This window comes from Anser anser (assembly GCF_964211835.1).
Source record: "Anser anser genome assembly, chromosome: 1".
Taxonomy (NCBI): Eukaryota; Metazoa; Chordata; class Aves; order Anseriformes; family Anatidae; genus Anser; species Anser anser.
The window spans coordinates 12,981,577-12,999,543 of record NC_139720.1 but is presented as its reverse complement, the minus strand read 5'-3'; the positions used below and the strand labels follow the sequence as shown (position 1 = coordinate 12,999,543).

The window sequence follows — 17,967 nt, the reverse complement described above, 5'->3', positions numbered from 1 at the left end:
GTAGATTACTTTTCAGTTGTAGTATGATTATGGCAGGTGTCTACTCTTTTCAATAAGATGTGTTCACTGAAACTTGGTGGTGTTCTCCGTGTGCCTTTTGATGAGTGCTTTGGTATCCTTAATCCTGATCTCTAAACAAGTGTTTTGTATGTCAAGGTGCTTAAGAGATCTTTTTTTTCCTCTCAACAGCTGGGAAGGAAAAACCAAAAACCAATGCGGAAGAGCTACAGATTAAAAAGGTTAAGAAGAAAAAGAAAAAGAAACATAAAGAGAATGAGAAGAGGAAGCGCCCAAAAATGTACAGCAAATCCATTCAGACCATCTGCTCAGGACTGGTTTCTGATGTTGAGGATCAGGAAGCCAAAGGCATCATAGATGATCATCTTAAGGATTTCAATGGGAAAAATATGGATCCCAAGAAGGACTGTGAGTCCATGATACCAGAGAACAGTGAGTTTCCATTTGTCTCGTTAAAGGAGCCACGGGTTCAAAATAAACTCAAAAGGTTGGACACATTGGAGTTCAAACAGCTGATTCATATTGAGCACCAGCCTAACGGAGGTGCATCAGTTATCCATGCCTACAGTAATGAACTCTCCCACTTATCTCCTGTGGAGATGGAGAGATTTGCAGAAGAGTTTGTGGGTCTGGTTTTTAGTGAAAATGAAAACTGTGCAGCTTACTATGTAATGGGTATTGTTCATGGGGCAGCTACTTATTTACCTGACTTTTTAGACTACTTTTCATTTAATTTTCCCAATTCGCCAGTGAAAATGGAGATTTTGGGAAAGAAAGATATAGAGACAACGACTATGTCAAATTTTCATGCTCAGGTAAGAGGTTATACATTTTACTTTCTAAAGTCATATTATGGTTTCAAACAACTGTGAATGGTTTTTTTAGAACACATTTACTATTAGCAGTGCTGTGTAGATGAAGCAGAAGACTAGAAGCACGGTTGTTTAATAAGTTGGTTCTGCGTTATTAAAGACAAGGAGCATATTATCTGAGAAGTTGCTTTTTCTGGGGGAGGGAAAATGTTTGCATGCATGTGTACGTAGTTCTCTTTGGATTTGTTTCTGGAGCTAAAGCTTAACTATGTTTTAGGGTTAAAATGATTTAGCTGTGGCTATCTGGATGTCTAAACCATAGCTCATCTGTATTAGGATCTTCATAAAACTGAAGTACTTTAATACATTAGAGCAATGGTATACATAAAAACCTGTGTAGGGCACAGTTGAGTAATGTAATTTGTAGCTTGAGGCTTCTAAATCCAATCTTAAAGGAGAACTTTACAGTGGTTAACAAATACTAATTTAATCCTTCTTTATTTGCATTTGCCCTTGGTTAGTTGTATTCTCTTTAGAGCAGTTATGTGGCAAAATGGCAGGCATCTTTTTGAATCTATTTCTTATTTTATTTTCTATGGAGAAATGATTGTATAATCCTGTAATGGTAACTACTGGTTAAATGTCACCTCTGGTATTTATTAATGTGCTGTGAAAGATATAAATATTTACAACAGTAATGTATTTCAGGTCCTGTAAGTTTAGGGGAAAAATTCTAACTTTCTTAGACTGCAGCCTTGGTGAGGAGGGTATTATGGAAAGCCTTTACAGATAATCTGTTAGTGTTCAGAAGAAACTCAATCCTGTTTTTCTGTCTATCACCTTTAGATCACAATCACCTGTTTAACTTGAGTAGAAATAGATCCCTATTTGTGAGCATTAAATGCAATTTGGAACACTTAAACTATTTTAGTCTTCACTTTTTTTAGACAATTACCAAGAGTTCAAGTTATACTGTCATCTTTTTGATGAAAAGTATGCTTTTGTTTTCTTTACGTAAATATTTGCATAGACGACTACTGCATCTATTGATAAATTTCATGTGTTACCTTGCAAGCATATGCAGAACTGAATTGTTGCTACAAGAGAACATTTGCAGCCCTGTTTTAAAGCCTGGTTTAAAGAAGTCTACTGCCATGGAATAAGAATGTTCTATAAAATAAGTCTACTAAAGTCTTTCAGTCTGCAAGCTGAATTGTTACTTAATGGTGAAACTCGCAGAATGTGTTACGGGGAGCTATCCAGAGCACTTCCATCTTAGGTCATTGCACAGAAGGAAGCTGGATCTGTCCGTGTGTGTTTGTAAGTCTAACGTGGTGTCTGGGGCAGCATTAATGGGGGCAGAACTGTGCTGTCATCTGTCTTAAAGATACTTAAGAAAAGCCTAAACTTGATTTTGTGAATTAAACCGGAACTACTTACTTGAAAGGATGGGTGAACTTGACATCAGTATCCATAGTTAAATCAATCCTGTGGTCATTGGTTTTTGAGATTATCATTTCCTATTGTGTGAAGGACGAACAGGAAGAGAAAATGTAGCAGGTGAAAGAAGCCAAACTTTGTATTATAGTATTCAAATCAACTTTGTGTATTTTACCAGAACAAAGCCTTCAGACAAATATTTCTCCTTTTTCTTTCTTTCGGTTTTTCAGCATGTTTTTGTAGTATTTTATCACTTGTCTGAATTTGCCTGACGGAAAATGCTTGGCTCCTTACACATTTTCGGTAACATAACGGGCGTAGTGTGTATAACTTATATAGACATACACTAGACTTCACATCATCTTCTGTACAGCATCAGTGTCCTGGAGTGTTTCAGTCACTGTCTTGATTCGCTAGCTCTTGCTTTTATTTTTCCTTATTTTCAATCTTATTCTGTCTACGTGTGACCAGGTGGGCTGCTGCAGCTGAAAGGTTTGCTTAGCTTAGTGTTCTCCTCCTTGACTGGAGCTGGTAGGAAAGATGTTTAGGAAGGAGTGTAAGAATCTAGTGATGCTGTGTCAGGGAGGTCATCTTCCACAGGTATAGCAGGACCTTTTGAAATCTGAGGATTGAGAGTTTTGTGTGTTTAACCTTCAGCTGCATTTTTTCACTTTGTGTATTTGATTCATCGGTTATCAATTACCTGTTTTTTGGTTTTCTGCCTTTAACTTTATAAAAAAGTACTAAATGGTTATGTAATTTGTTACTGAATTATGCAGATTGATAATACTTTCTGTTTTTGCTGAGTTGTCTGTGGATCTTGAAGGGATTCTTACACGTTGTTGCAGTGCGTTTCCATGACACTCTAAATGTAATTTTCTGTTCTTGCACTGGAAAAGCTCTGTACCGCTGTGCTCCACGTTGTTCTGAGCTGCATGTCCAGTGTCTAGCAGTTGCATGCTCTCAGTTGAGAGGTGAGTTGATTTCTTGGATGCATACACTTCAGTTTATCTGGTTTGCTTTGACTACCTATCTCAATCTTCTTTAGCCTTAAACACAGCTGTTGCTTTGCTAATTTCAGCTAAAACACTGAAACGAGGCTCACTTTCGGAAATGAAGTTCTGGAGCATTTTTGAGATCTTTGTAGTGTGTGCAATCGGTCTGACAAACCTAAAATCTATTTAAAGAGATCTTAAAATGTACATTTCCAAAAAGTCAATGGAAAGGAGTGAGCTAATCCTGAAGCAGAAGGTATCGTAGAGTATTGTATCAGAGGTGCGTGGTTTTTTTTCTAGTTGATTATTTCAGTGCTGTTCAGTAAGCTTCCACTTCGTGCTTTGTGGCAGATGAGTTTTGGTGGTTGTTTATCAGGCAGATTCCACAGTGAGTTCTGATAATGGGATTAAAATAGCTGGGGTCCTGCTAACTGCAACTGAAATACTGGCCTCACAGTTAGAGGCTTGAAAAAGTCCTCTCAGCTTTTCTTCTTTACTGCTTATAAGTGTAATACGTTTTCACTTGGTGGGAGATTAGAAATGGGGAAAAACGTGTGAGAGAAGTTGCAGTGGGGTACAGGAGAGGGAAGCTTCAGCTGGAATTGATCATCTCATCAGAGTTAGCTTTTAAATTTGGGGAAAGGGGAACTGGGGAGTTGCCAGTCACGGGTCTTGCACCTATGTTTAAGTGCTCATGAATAAATTCTTAATTTTTTAGTTGATGTGACAGTTCTGTTGCTGTGAATGGTCTCAGTGTCAGACTGTTTCTACAGCTAGGCAAAATAGAACTATTATGGGTGTCCTTGTATCCTGTAAGTCGCTCTTTCAGGCTGTGCTGTAGGTACGTCCCTAGGTTCATTCATCTTTGTAGGTTGCAGAGCTGCATCAGTTACCTCACAGCTGTGAATCTTACTTGTCAAGTTCTTACGAGCATTTCAGAGAACAAAGAATCAGCTTTTGCCACCTGCTTGCAGCTTACATCACTTCAGATAAGCATTTTATGTGCTCTTGAGGCACATCTTGAAACTATTACTGTGTCTTCATGCTGGCTAAGTGTACATTTTTAGTGTCTTGCTAAAACCCCACAGCTCACACTCTTCAAGATTTGACAGTAACAATGCTTAGCAGAGCGGGATAAGGCTGAAACGCAGGAAAAATCAGAGACAACTTACTGGTACATGTGGAGTAGAAGAAACTGAGCTATACAAAATTCCAGTGTTTCAAGCCAAGACTTGAGTATTTTAAACCTTATCTGATTAATGCGTGTCTGATGTGCTTGCTGGAGGTCTCAGGGTGATTTCATGTTTCCCAGGGGAATCTGTTGAACAGTCTTTTCTTGTTCTTATCTCAATCCTCCTGCTAGGCTTTTTATTCTGATCAGCAGTGGACAAGGCAAACAGCATATGCTTTTCTCCTAGTGTTCTCTGTGTCTGAAGATCACTTACCAGCTCCCTCACCTCCTCTCCAGGTCAAGTCATGTTAGCTATTTTAGCCTACCACGATGTGTCGTACACTTACCAGTCTTAATGCTCTCCCTTTACTCTATTCAGTCAGCCTTTTTTTTTTGTAAAATAGGGTACTGAAAGTGGCCAGTGTCCATCTGGCATGTTATTGTCAAGGAGCATGAGAGGATTGCTTCAAGTGACTGCTCTTGGTTGTCTACTCCTGCCTTTTTCAGGGCAGTTTGTGAGCTCCTTAGCTCCTGCTAAGCTTTTTATTTTCATACGCAATTCCATGTACAGATATCTGATACAGCTCTTTGCTTTCCCTCTGATCACACAATGGGTTCGAATAGGAAACCCCAGTTGCTCAGGGATCTTGGGAGTGATCGTGGACTGGCCAGAAGGCAAAGATTGCAGAATATCGTCAGAGGAGGAGGTGGCCCGTGCTGACGAAGCCCCGCTGTACAACAAGCTACCAGAAAATGAGAAGCAATATGCCCTGTTCACTGCTGTCGTATTGTGGGGAAGCGTCGGAGGCAGAAGGCTGCTGTATGGAGTCCTACAGGACGTGTCACATACTGCTGAAGGAGAAGGTGAATGGAGCCAATTTGCAGAAGTGAGAGCCATCCAGCTGGCTTTGGGTATTGCTGAAAGGCACAAGGGGCCAGTTCTCTATCTCTGTTCCGACACGTGGATGGTAGCAAATGCCCTGTGGGGGTGGTTGCAATGGCAGCAGAGCAACTGGCAGTGCAGGGGCAAACCCATCTGGGCTGCTGCGTTGTGGCAAGATGTAGAGAACCTGTCCGTAAACATATGCCGTGTAGATGCTCATGTACCCAAGAGTTGGGCTGCTGTCAAAAAAACAGCCAGCAGGTGGATCAGGCCACTAAGATTGAAGTGCCTCAGGTGGACGCGGACTAGCAACGTACAGGTGAGTTATTTACAGCTCAGTGGGCCCGTGACACCTCGGGCCATCAAGGCAGAGATGGAACATACAGATGGGCTCGTGATCGGGGGGTGGACCTGACCACGGGCACTATTGCACAGGTTATCTGTGATTGTGAAACGTGCTGCTGTTAAGTGAGGCGAGCAGTTAAAGCCTCTGGTATGGAGGGTGGTGGCTGGAATATCAGCATGGGAGGCCTGGCAGGAGGATTATATCACAGTCCCACAAACCCGCCCTGGCTAGCACCATGTATTTAGCATGGTGGAAGCAACCACCGGATGGCTGGAAACAAAACGCATCCATGCCCCTTGCCGCCACCCAGACCACCATCCTGGGCCTTGAAAAACAAGTCTTTGAGCAACGTGGCGCCCCAGAAACAATTGAGTCACATTGGGACTCATGTCCAAAACAATCTCATAGATACCAGGGCCAAAAAGCACGGCATCGGATGGGTGTATCACATCCCCTGTCATGCACCAGCCTCCAGGAAAATCGAGTGATGCAATGGACTGCTGAAGACTACACTGAAGGTGATGGGCGCTGGGACACCCAAACATTGGGATACACACTAGTCAGCACTAGCGGATCTGCCAGTCGATCTGACCCTGCCCGGTCAAGCCTGTTACGTGCTGTAGAAGGGGATCAAGTCCCCGCAGTGCACATAAGGGATATGCTGGGCAAGGCAGTCTGGGCTACTCCTGCCTTGGGGTAAGGCAGACCCATCCGTGGGGTTGCTTTTGCTCAGGGACCTGGGTGCACTTGGTGGGTAATGTGGAAGAATGGGGAATTCTGGTGTGTGCCTCGGGGATTTGATGTTGGGCAAGAACAGCAAATGGTCTGATTTGTACGATGTTAATTGCTGTGCAGTTATGTATGCCATCCCGAGCTGATACATGCCATGTCAATGGGATTACAGTAAGAATCACATAGATTAACGAAAAATGGATTTTGACGGAACCAGCCCTGGCTTCAGCATGTGCCAATCCTATACCACACGCCATCTCTCCTGCCCCGAAGGACTGTTATGACAGCTGGAGCCTGAACTGATGAACTAAATGAAGCCAACAGACCCTTTAGGGGGATGGCCCATAGACCAAGGGAGCATGATATCTGTGTGTATCTATCAACAGGCAAAAAAGGCGGTGGTGACTGTGGGATGCGTTGGAAAGCACGGGACCTATGACATGCATGACACGGATGATACAGAATAAGGGATGGATACTCTCCTGGTTTTGTCAGGGATAGAGCTAACTTTCCTCCTGGTAGCTGTTATCTTGCTGTGTTTTGGATTTAGGATGAGAATAACTCTGATAACACACCGATGTTTTAGCTGTGGCAGAGCAGTGCTCACACAGAGCCAAGGACTTTGCTGCTCGTGCTGCCCTGCCAGCAAGGAGGCTGGGGGTGCACAAGGAGCTGGGAGGGGACAGAAGCAGGACAGGTGACCCAGGCTGACCAGAAGGATGCCCCATACCGCATGGTGTCATGCTAGACAATAAACTGGGGGCGTTGGCTGGGGTGGTGGTGCTGCTGCTTGGGGTTTGGCTGGGCATCGATCAGTGGGTGGTGAGCATTTGCATTGTGTGTCGCTTGTCTTGTACACTTCTTTATTATTGTCATTGTGCCTTATTTCTGCCCTATTAAACTGTCTTCATCTCATCCCCTGAGTTTTACCTTCTTTGATTCTCTCCCCTGTCCACCCACCCCAGTTAGGGGGTGAGTGAAGAGCTGTGTGGTGCTGAGCTGCCTGCTGGGCGAAACCGCAAACAGTCGTGTTCAGAGGAGGGATCCTTCCTGAATACCACAGCACAGGGCCTTTCATGTTGATATTTATTTGAATACAGAAGAGGGAAAACTGTTCACTGTTTGCTGTTACTATACCATGTTTCTGTCTTTGGAAAAAGCCTATCCTGTTGTGGAAAGAAAGGTTTGTGTGGCTTGGTTGTTCTTTGACATGTCCGTATTTATTACATGCTCATCTTTTATCATATTTTCTGGACATTTAGCTAATGTGCTGATGTTTTTCTTCTTCCCTGTGGAAACTAAATCTGGACTAAGTGGTCTCCAGTTTTTATTTTGCTTTCCTTACCACCTGTTTCTTTAAGGTGGCATGTTTATCCTCTTACAGATTTGAAGAATGTGTTTCAGGTTCTCACTGATTTATTACAGCATTGCTTCTCTTTCAGTGAACTGCCTTGGTACTCCAGGATAAGTGAGGGTCCTCCTCATGAAGCCTATTCGATTTGGGGGAAGTAGCCCATGTTTTACACTACCCAGTGTGCGGTTACAAATTGTCAGAGTCCATCTAGCACCTGCTGCTGCTGAAGGAGAATGTCCTTGCTTTCTGCTTCCACTTGTGTGTTCTTGTGCCAAGCTGGGGTGCTTCTCGGACCTCACAGTGAGCCAACGTGTCTTGTTAACTCAGCAGAAAACTTAGCCAACTCCTGAGTGATTGGGTTTATTGCTAAGTCAGCAAATTATATTACTGTATAATTACAAATTATATTACTATACAGCACCAGAGGTAGCTCAAGGGCGAGGGCAGGACTACGCCGTCAGCCTGTTCCATGACAGCAGGCAGTTTGCTGCTTCAGGGAAATAACTTGACTCCTCCTTGCCCACCCTTTTCTGAAGTCCTTTATTCCATGTTGCCTGCGTTAACTGTGCTTAGACAGTGGATATTCAGATAGTGCAGAGAACAGCATAAGTATTTTAAAGGAAATAATGCAAGGGGTGTGATTCTGATGGTTCATGATTGTGTAGTCTCCTCAGATCAGTGGCTCTGCTTTTTTCCTTACAGTTCTGGACATCTCGAACTTTTATTTTTCTTTTCCCCATTCCAGGTCTCCTTCAAGCAATTCTAGTATTATCTTCCCTTTGCTGTCCTCCTTGTTCAGCTCTTGCAAGTTCATTTTTGGGGAGTTGTTTTTGCTGTTCACTCTGATTTGTGGAATCCTATTTGCTTGAAAATACTCTGGCTCTTCTAATATTTGAGGGGACTTTCTGAAAACACTTTTCTCTAACAGAAATCTGAAGTAATAGGGTACTATTTCATTTTCTTATCCTTAAAGACTTCTGTTTTCATATATTGTGTTATTTTCATGTGTTCTGTGGTCATAGGAATTCTTTGTTGGAGCATGTCTTAGTTGCTTCAGTAGCTTTCAGTAAAATTTTGCTTTCAGTCGAAAGCTCTTTGGTTAGTTATTGAAGTTTTAAAGGTTACTAGTACCTGTTTGCTGCTACACGAGTTCCCAAAGTACATCTTTTTTTCCTCTTGTGGATGATGAAAATATTGAATTTTAGCTTGTTAAAGCATATATGTTGCACCATTGTTTTTTATAAAGTAATCTCTAAAACTCTCAAGACTTCTTTGATGGACGATGGCAGCTTGTCTTCAAAGCAGAAAATTGTTTCAGTTATTTAATGGCATTGAACAGCATCAGTTCATATGGAATGACTTAATCTGCACACATGCTTGTTTGTTTTACGCTTAGAAAAGAGTTACCTTAGAGGATTGCTTTTTGACAGTTTTAGCCAACAGCTATCAATGACAGTCACATGTTGCTCTTTCTGATTGGGATATTCTGTGCTGACGGGGGAAAAAAACAACAAACAAATTAAACAAAGCCCCAGAGCTCTGTACTGGCAGCTGGGAGAGAATCTGAGACCGAACCTTGCTGCAGGTCCTTTCAAGTTACAAGTGTGTAATTGCTACTTTGCTTTGGCAAGGTTGTTTTCCACGAAGGTAGCTAATTGATGTTATTCTTTAATTCATTTTTGGGATTCTTTATCAACTGCTTCACTGTTTCTGTGTCAGTGGAGTACAGAATAATAGGTCATCTTGCTTTTAAATTGTTGGCGTATCCATCCTGTGTTATTTGAGGAATTCAGCTGCAATGTGAAGTGACAGCACTAACTGCAGTGGTAAAAGGACGCTGGTAGAACTGTATTGCAATAAAAAGCCCTAAGGGTGCATCTCCTAAAACTTAAAGCTTTGGTGATAATGAATAACCTTCTAAAAATCATAAAACTGTCAAGGTGTCTTAACCTGATCGCAAAAACTGACTAAAAAAAACCCTTAAGGAGTACATAGGCTTTAAAAGCAAGCAGATTTGCAAGTATTTTTAAGCTCAGAGTAATTCTAGGGTGTTATTTTCAGTGCAAGTTGGAATGGAAACACATGTAAGCTTTCAAGGACTTGAAAAGAGGTGGCAAGAAACAGAAAGCCTTTTGGGCACCTTTTTCAAGCGTACTGAGAAAGAAGGAACACGACATTGACTCCTAGGCATTCCTGGCTATTGCTGCTGAGTTAGCAGAATGAGCACAATAACAGTGACCGTGAGGCTGGGTTGTTCTTCATTCTAAGGTGCAAATTTGTAAGTGCATTGCTTGTGCACTTGTGTTGAAATGAAAGCCCGCTATTCTCCTAGATGTCCCAGCTTATTTTTATGGTTACTTAATGTTTTTGTTGTTTGGTGGAGCTTTCTTTGTGGGTTCCTTGAAATTATTTTGGGTTCAGTGGTTGTTTCTTCTTTTTGGTGCTCTTTCTTACGATGCACCGTTGTATGCTGACTTCTTTCCAGACGTCCTGCTTTTAAAGCTGAAAAACTGGAAGACCTTTAAACCATTAAAATCATAAAAATCAGATATTTGGATGGAAAAAAGTACTTTATTCAACATAAGGATTCAGTTGTGATGTGCTCTCTTTTACATTTAGAAAAAGAAGCCTTAAAAGGTTTGGTTTCTCTGGACTTCTGCTTCCAGTTTGTGTATCTTCCACACGGAAAATGGGAAGCCTTTAAGATAGTGTCTAAGGTGCTTCCAATTTATTGAATAATAATGCTCAAATATATCAGTGGTATTTTTTCAGTAGAATTTCAGTATTATTTTTCAGGCTCTTTGGGACAGCAAGGCTTTTATGCTAAAAATATTTGCTTTTTTGCTAAAATACTTTTAATAAATTCTTACTTAAAACTGAGCAAATTAAGTTATACTAAAAACAATCAGTTCTTGCAATGCTAGTCACAGAAGCAGCTAATTCTCAAGTTTTACTAATTCTGATTGGAGTGGTGGTTTTACTGTCACAACTTTCTATTTTCTTAATGTGAGAGATTGACACAGGATCCTTTGTGTATTTTTAGGTGACATACTTCAAATTTGTGCTAAATGAGAAGAAAGACGGTAGGCTGTTGTAGTGATTCAGTTACATCTATCTACCTGTTTCTCCTGTGTTTTCTATTATACTGCTTTTTAGTTGATTTTTGTGAGTGTGATTTCATTCCTGTTGACCGTAAGATAGAAAAACTACATGTCAGTGATCCCTTCTTTTATTCTGGATTTAGATTGTTCCAGCTGTTTGAGCAAATTTGTAACAGAGTTCAGTGTTCACTGTGGTTTAGTAAAATCACCTTCAGAGGATTACCACGTGAAGGGTGTATGGAATTGGTATAATCACGGTCTGTGGTCGATGCACAACTTAATGACAACTTCATGTATAGAACTTGATGTATCACTCCATTTTTAGTATATCAACATTGTTTTTGAGAGTTCAGAATTATATAGGGTAATTTTCCTCGTCCTATGAACAAACCAGCAAAAAGATGGTGATGGGAAAGAGTGAGAAAACATTGCTGTCTTATCTCACGCTGCTGTGCTTATATGTAGGTTATCCGTATTTTGCTGTTTTAAGAGGTTTCGTTTTACTTTTGGACTGGATGGTCTTAGAATGGTCCCTTCCAGCTGAGCTATTCTGTTTGTGCCCAGTCAATGGGAGAGATGAGAGGGCAGTTTCTCAAGGGCAGCTGGAAGTCGTCTTCTGCTTGCTGGCAGCTTTGAAGCAGAGACCAACCACGTCTGCTGCTGCAGGAAAACGCAGTGGAAAAGGATGAGCAGTTGGAGATGGCTGCTGCAGAAGATGATGCTCACTGCCACCAGCTGCCGCCTCTGTCAGGCTGCCTCTTGCTCTTTCTGGAAAGGCATTCATTTTCATGGTCTATCTCTAACTTATATTCCTTTCCTAAGGAAAAAATAATAATAATAAAAAAAAATCAGGGGTGTAGATGTACGTGGCAGCTTCATGTCCTGGCCAGGACTGGTAGAATGCTAAGCATGCTAAACTACTTATGCTAGGAGAAGAACAATCCATTTACACACTAGGTTTGTCAATAAACTGACAAATTTGTGGCTAGCTGTAGCTTTAGAAAGTGTTTTTTTGTGGATACTGTGGAATTGATGTGCAGTAAGCCACTAATGAAACAGGCTGTGTCCCTTCCTTATCCTGCTGTCACTTGGTGCCGGGGCAGACACCCCCATGGGCCGAGCTGGTGGAAATTCAGCAGAACTGGGTATTTGCTGAGGACTTAGAACCAAATCATCAGGTGTCAGTGCAAAAGAGCTGCAGGAATGTATGACTACGGATTTTGGGGAATAGGGGAATGCTGCTTTCTGGCAGTACTGCTCTTTTCAGCGTGGCTCTGGCTTGCTGTTACATCAGCTCAGACATCTTGTGAAGGCCTCCTTTTAGTTAGTCCTCCGTGGCCTGGGGGGGTGTGAAGCAGAGGGTTTGGTTCTTAGTTTCTGGAAGGCATCTTGGTACATCCTTCTAGCTTCTAAGAAGGGCACGGTGTTGATCCATATTGCATGACTTCGTCTTTTCTGGAACTGCTGCGAATTACCCTCCTCAACGTCATAGTTAACAGAGCTCTGGAAATGCGAGTAGTCTTTTGGCTGAGGACCATAGTTCCGTTGTACTCCATTAACTGTTTTCCCTGATCTTTTTTGTGTTCTCGCTTGCTTGCTTTGCATGCAGAATGTCTAGAGATGCAGTGCAAGGGAAAAATGCCTTGCTGGTTTGTGCCGTAATCCATCTGCTCTCCCCGCTGTTCTGATCGTATTTCATCTGATGACACTGCTGTGTTCAGCCTGTTAAATGGGGAATCAGACGCTTAAGAGAAAGTGGTCCTGATCACCTACGCTTAAGTAGTTTGTTCACTTAAGGCAGATCAGTTTAAGTTCTGTTGCTTTTATTTTAAATATAGTGCTTTTCCTATTCATGGTTAAAATAAGATTTTTGTTAAAAAGGTGTTTGAATGTTACGGCCCTTCAAGTGGGAGGAGAGCAGAAGACAAGAAAAATGAAGGAATGGTTGTTTTTCTATCTCTTCCTGCACCAACTCTACTTGGGCCTTGTTTTCACCGTGATAATTGGTTGCAGTTAATGGGCTCACGTGGTGGCTGTACTGGAGAGGGTGATCAGCAGAATTGCTTAGAGTTTATTTAGTTGCAACTCAGGGCGCTGCATGACTCTTAGAGGAAAAAGTAAAAACTCAGACTTGAGTTAAATTTGCAGATCGGGTAATCCAGGTAAGAATGCTGATTTATCACTAACTGAGTAGAACATGCTTGAGTAGTCTTTCACAGTTGCTACCTTTGGAATATTATTTTCTTGAAAGGCAATATTTACTCCATCTTACTTTCAGACTTTAAAATATAGAAGATAGTTGTCATACATCTTTAATGAGAGCTTCTGTCTTTGGTGATGACTCCGTAGTAACTGAGCTCAATAATCTTGAGTACAATGAGGACTGTGTAGGACTTGATATCAATCAGAAAATGTAAGCACGGAGATTAAAGGTTTGAATGCAGACTTTGCAGATTAAAGATTGAATACAGACTGAGCGGTAGAGACCTCGGTGTAACTTTTACTGTCATATTCTACTTGTAGGTAAAAAGAACATACTCTCATGGTACGTATAGAGCTGGCCCAATGAGACAGATCAGCCTGGTTGGAGCAGTTGATGAGGAAGTGGGGGATTACTTTCCTGAATTCCTTGATATGTTGGAAGAATCACCCTTCTTAAAAGTAAGGACAGAAGGGAATAGGGTGGGAGAAGGGGGACAACGCTCTCTAGTACTCTTGTGATAAAGTGAGAGTACTGTGATACTTGTTTAGATATTTGAGTTGCTTAATAAATGTTTTCATTGTAACAGATAAAGGCTGCTTAAAAAGAGGGAACTCACTTAAAAATTGTGCCTTGTATTTCCCATTAGTGTACACTGCCATGGGGAACGCTTTCTAGCTTAAAGTTAGAGAGTCGTAAAGACAGTGATGATGGTCCCATTATGTGGGTACGTCCGGGAGAACAGATGATCCCTGTGGCTGACATGCCAAAGTCACCTTTCAAAAGGAAGAGGTACGTTGAAATATTTTCCTTGATGAGTGTTTGGTTAGTTTGAAAATTCACTTTATCCCAAACCTTTTGTTGGTTGATATTTTATCTTACTGTGAACTTCTGTAAATCTTGTTAAAATACATACTTTTAAGTTGCTTTGTTTTGTAAGAGTTGTTATTGGTGGTGATGTTTTTGTTTTTTTAATTGTTTGCTGTCTGGCCAAGTAGGGTGCTGGTTCTCTCTAGAACTTTACTAAGAACTTAAGGTTACAGAGCAGCCTAAATGTTCCTTGCTTCCCCTGTGCAATGAATGTAGCGAGGTGAAAAGTGCAGAGAAATACAAGTAGGCAAACTGCTGATGTATGCTAGGAGACAGGTATTAACACCCCTGCTCTTAAACATGATCAGAATCTTTAAAGATCTCAAGGGACAAGAGCTTCTCTCTCGTCAGGAAGGTGACACGTGCAACATTAAATGTTAAAAATTTAATGTTTAGTTTAAATGTTAAAATTTAAATTAAATTAAACATTTACACTTTGCTGTGTTACTGGGTGTAAGTACCAGCTTAAGAGTGAGGATGTCCTCTGCAGAACTTGAAAGCTACGTGATGTCTTTGGAGCTCTCTTGCTCAAAATTCAAGTACAGAAAGGAAGGGGACAAGAACTGGAAGCAAGGTCAAATGCCTTAGGAGGAGTATACAGACAGTGACCATGGAGGGGATGCAGTTTAAAGCCAGAGTCCATCTGGGGTTGAATTTGGCAAGATGCGAAGGGCAATAAGGACTTCCACAGGTATATGGGCAGGAAAAGAAATTGTAGGGAAAGCTTAGATTGTCTGCTGAATGGGGCAAAGGTCCTAGAGACAAAAGACATAGAAAAGACCAAGGTACTGGGAGTTTTCTTTGCCCTGCTCGTTACTGGTCAGATTGGCCTTCAGGGCTCCCAGGTCCCAGAGATAGTGGGAAGGTCTGGAGCAAGGACTGCCTGCCTTCAGGGGAGGAGAGCTGGGTTAAGGACCACCTACATAGATTAGACATTCACAAGCCCATGGGGCTTGACAGGATGCACCCAGAAGTGCTGTGGGAGCTGGCCATATCATTGCAAGGCCATTCTCAATATTCTCAATGACCTTTGAAAGGTCACGGCAGGTGGCAAGGGTTCCCGAGCACTGGGAGAAAGCAAATATCACTGATCTTTTAGAGGGGGTGAGAAGCAGGATCTGGGCAAGTGCAGGCTGGTCAACCTCAGCTTGACCCTTGGAAGGATGCTGCTTTGAAATACTAAGGGACAACATAGGTATTGGGAGTAGCTAGCCTTGGTTTATAGAGGGGAAATCATTCCTTATAAATCATGCCTTATCAGCATGATGGCCTTCCTCACGAGGGGAGCGGAGGGGCAGGCGCTGAGCTCTGCTCTCTGGGGACAGCGACAGGACCCGAGGGAACGGCACGGAGCTGGGACAGGGGAGGGTCAGGCTGGGGGTTAGGGAAAGGTTCTGCACCCAGAGGGTGGTCGGGCACTGGGACAGGCTCCCCAGGGCAGTGAGCCTGCCGGAGTTCAAGACGTGTTTGGACAGTGCTCTCAGACACATGGTCTGGTTTTGGGGTGGTCCTCTGTGGAGCCAGGAGTTGGACTCGTGATCCTTGGGGCTCCCTTCCAAGTCAGGATATTCTGTGATTCAGTTCTATTCCACAACTAAACGACTGGCTCAGTGGATGAGGGGAGTGCGTGGGTGGTGTTGATCTTGTCTTCAGACAGGCTTTCCACACAGCACACCTATTTCCATAACTTTCTCAAATTCAAGTTAATGAGGGACAAAGTAGATGGATAGACAATGAAGCAAACTGAGAACTAGCTGAACTGCTGTGCTCAAAGGATCAGCAGCACAGGGTGCAACAGGAGGGCAGCACTCCAGGTGTTGAAGAGCATTGGCCAAAGGTGTTGACATCTTCATTAATTAATGACGGGACAGAGAACACCCTCAGCAAGTTTGTGGACAACAGAAGCTGGAAGGAGTGGTTGATGCACAAGAGGATTGTGCTGCCAAGCCAGAGGGCCCTTGACAGGCTGGAGAAAATGAGGGCAGCAGAAGTCTCAGGAGGTCAACGAGGGGAAGTGCAGAGTCCTGCAGCTGTGAGGAATAACCCTGTGCTCTGCAGGCTGGAGCCCAACTGGAAAGCAGCCTGACAGGAAAAGAGTTGAGGGTCCTTGTGAATGCCAAGTTGGCCGTGAGCTGTCAGCGTGCCTTTGACGAAGCAGAGCAACAGCCTTTTGGACAGGGTTGGGAAGAGCACTGCCAGCAGTGATGGAGGCAGTTCTTGCCCTCTGCTGAGCGCACTGGTGAACCACATCTGGGATGTCACGCCCAATTTGAGGCTCGCTGGCTGAAGACATGGCCATACTGGAGCAGGTCTGGTGACATGCAAGGGGGTGGCTGGGAGAACTGGGGTGCAGCCTTGGGAAAGGAAGGCTCAGTTGGGATCACATCAATGAGTACGAGCAACTGACGGAAGGCTGTAAGTTAAGCTGTTTTCAGCAGTGCCCTGTGACGTGACAAGAGGCAACAGACACAAGCTGAAATAAAAGATTTTCTATTTAAAATAAGAAGCAGAACCACCTTTACAGTATGGGCACTTGAACCCTAGAGCAGGCTGCAGGGAGCCTGTGCGGTTTCTGACCTTGGAGATGCTCAGAACCTGACTGGACGCAGTCGTGAGCAACCCACTGTGGCTGAGCAGGGGAAGGCAGACTGCACACCCTCCAGATGTCCCTTCTAACCGTGGCTGTCCTGCAGTTCTAAGCAGAGCATTTCTTGGGAAATGTGTTGCAGCACGCAGTGTGGGCTGTAGCTGGACAGGAAGTGGCCTTGTGGCTCTGCTCCCCGCTGCGTCGTGTGTTCCACGTTTGTTAAGCCCTGGAGAAATAATCTATTTCTGCTTCTCGTTCCCAGCTCTGAAACTAAATATGCACACGCATTTTCCAGCTGTCTGGTGAAAACTGAACAATCAAAAACTACTTGAGGGACAGCTGAGGGGTATATCACTAGTACACGTACTGCTAGCTCAGCTGAAGACCAGTGCTCTTACAGCGTGGCTCAGGCAAAGATGAAGTCCCAGGCTTGAGCTCAAATGAAGCTCCAGGACCCTTTGTTAGGTCATGCAACTGAGTGAGACAGTCATTAGGGTCTTTCAGTACGCTTAGGAGCTTGACTTTTTTTAATATTGCATCAGTGTTTGGAGTTTTTGCTTAGCTCATTGCGTATTTTATTTGTCTTGTGTTACTGTCTTTCTCATTTGACTATACATTCTCACAGCCTTGGCTGTGGGTAGAAATGAAGTAATTAAGGGAAATCTCCGTATCACTAGTATTATTTTTTTCTTATACAGAACTACCAATGAAATAAAAAACTTGCAGTACCTACCTCGAACCAGTGAACCCCGTGAAATGCTATTTGAAGACCGGACGCGAGCCCATGCAGATCACATAGGACAAGGTTTTGAACGCCAGACTACCGCTGCTGTGGGAGTATTGAAGGCTGTGCACTGTGGAGAGTGGTATGTGCTGATTGACTCTCTCAGCTAGGTGTCAGAAACATTTACCTGAATTTCTCTTTATTATCAGCAGACAGAGCACTGAAAAATCTGATCTAGTGTTAGAGAAATTTAGATAAGGCTTAACAGATATTGGATTTTTTTTCCCCCCTCCATCTATGTGCTTGTCTGCCCTCTGCTAGGTGGGCTACAGCTTTGCTGTGTGGTTGAAACTAGAAAGAAACTCGAAAGGTGCCTTGCCATGACAGTTTAATAGCTGTAACTGAGTTGCTGTAACTAAATTGCCATTGGATGTAAAAACATTTTACACTTTGTTTTGCTTTAAACAGCACATGTGGATTGACTGGAATTTTTGCATCAGAGGTGCGGACAAAGACCTTTTGGCAATTCTTTGTGTTGTCTGTTGTCTTTGTGAATCTTTATGCTTCTGCTTCAAAGTCATGGCTGTTACAGCCCTGATTTATATGTGGTAGGTCCCATAAGAAGAATCCTCTCGGAGGCTGTGATATCCCTTGGTGTCTTTCTGAAATTCCCATATGTGACTCAGGAAATGAAACTGTCTCGTTAGAAGTTGTTTACATTTTGGTCAAATAAA

At 42.8% G+C, this 17,967-nt stretch overlaps 1 protein-coding gene across 2 annotated transcripts in view; it reads left to right on the top strand.

Moving 5' to 3' along the window:
- RSBN1L (round spermatid basic protein 1 like) overlaps positions 1–17,967 on the top strand; it is a 49,131-nt gene that overhangs the window by 24,123 nt on the left and 7,041 nt on the right. The window contains exons 3-7 of one of the 2 annotated variants that reach the window (XM_083811231.1): positions 190–450; positions 769–833; positions 13,376–13,513; positions 13,702–13,844; positions 17,208–17,375. In XM_083811231.1, coding sequence (XP_083667357.1) covers positions 190–450; positions 769–833; positions 13,376–13,513; positions 13,702–13,844; positions 17,208–17,375 — 775 coding nt within the window. Of the gene's footprint in view, positions 1–189; positions 834–13,375; positions 13,514–13,701; positions 13,845–17,207; positions 17,376–17,967 lie in introns of both variants that reach the window. The other variant, XM_083811230.1, reaches the window with a different exon arrangement.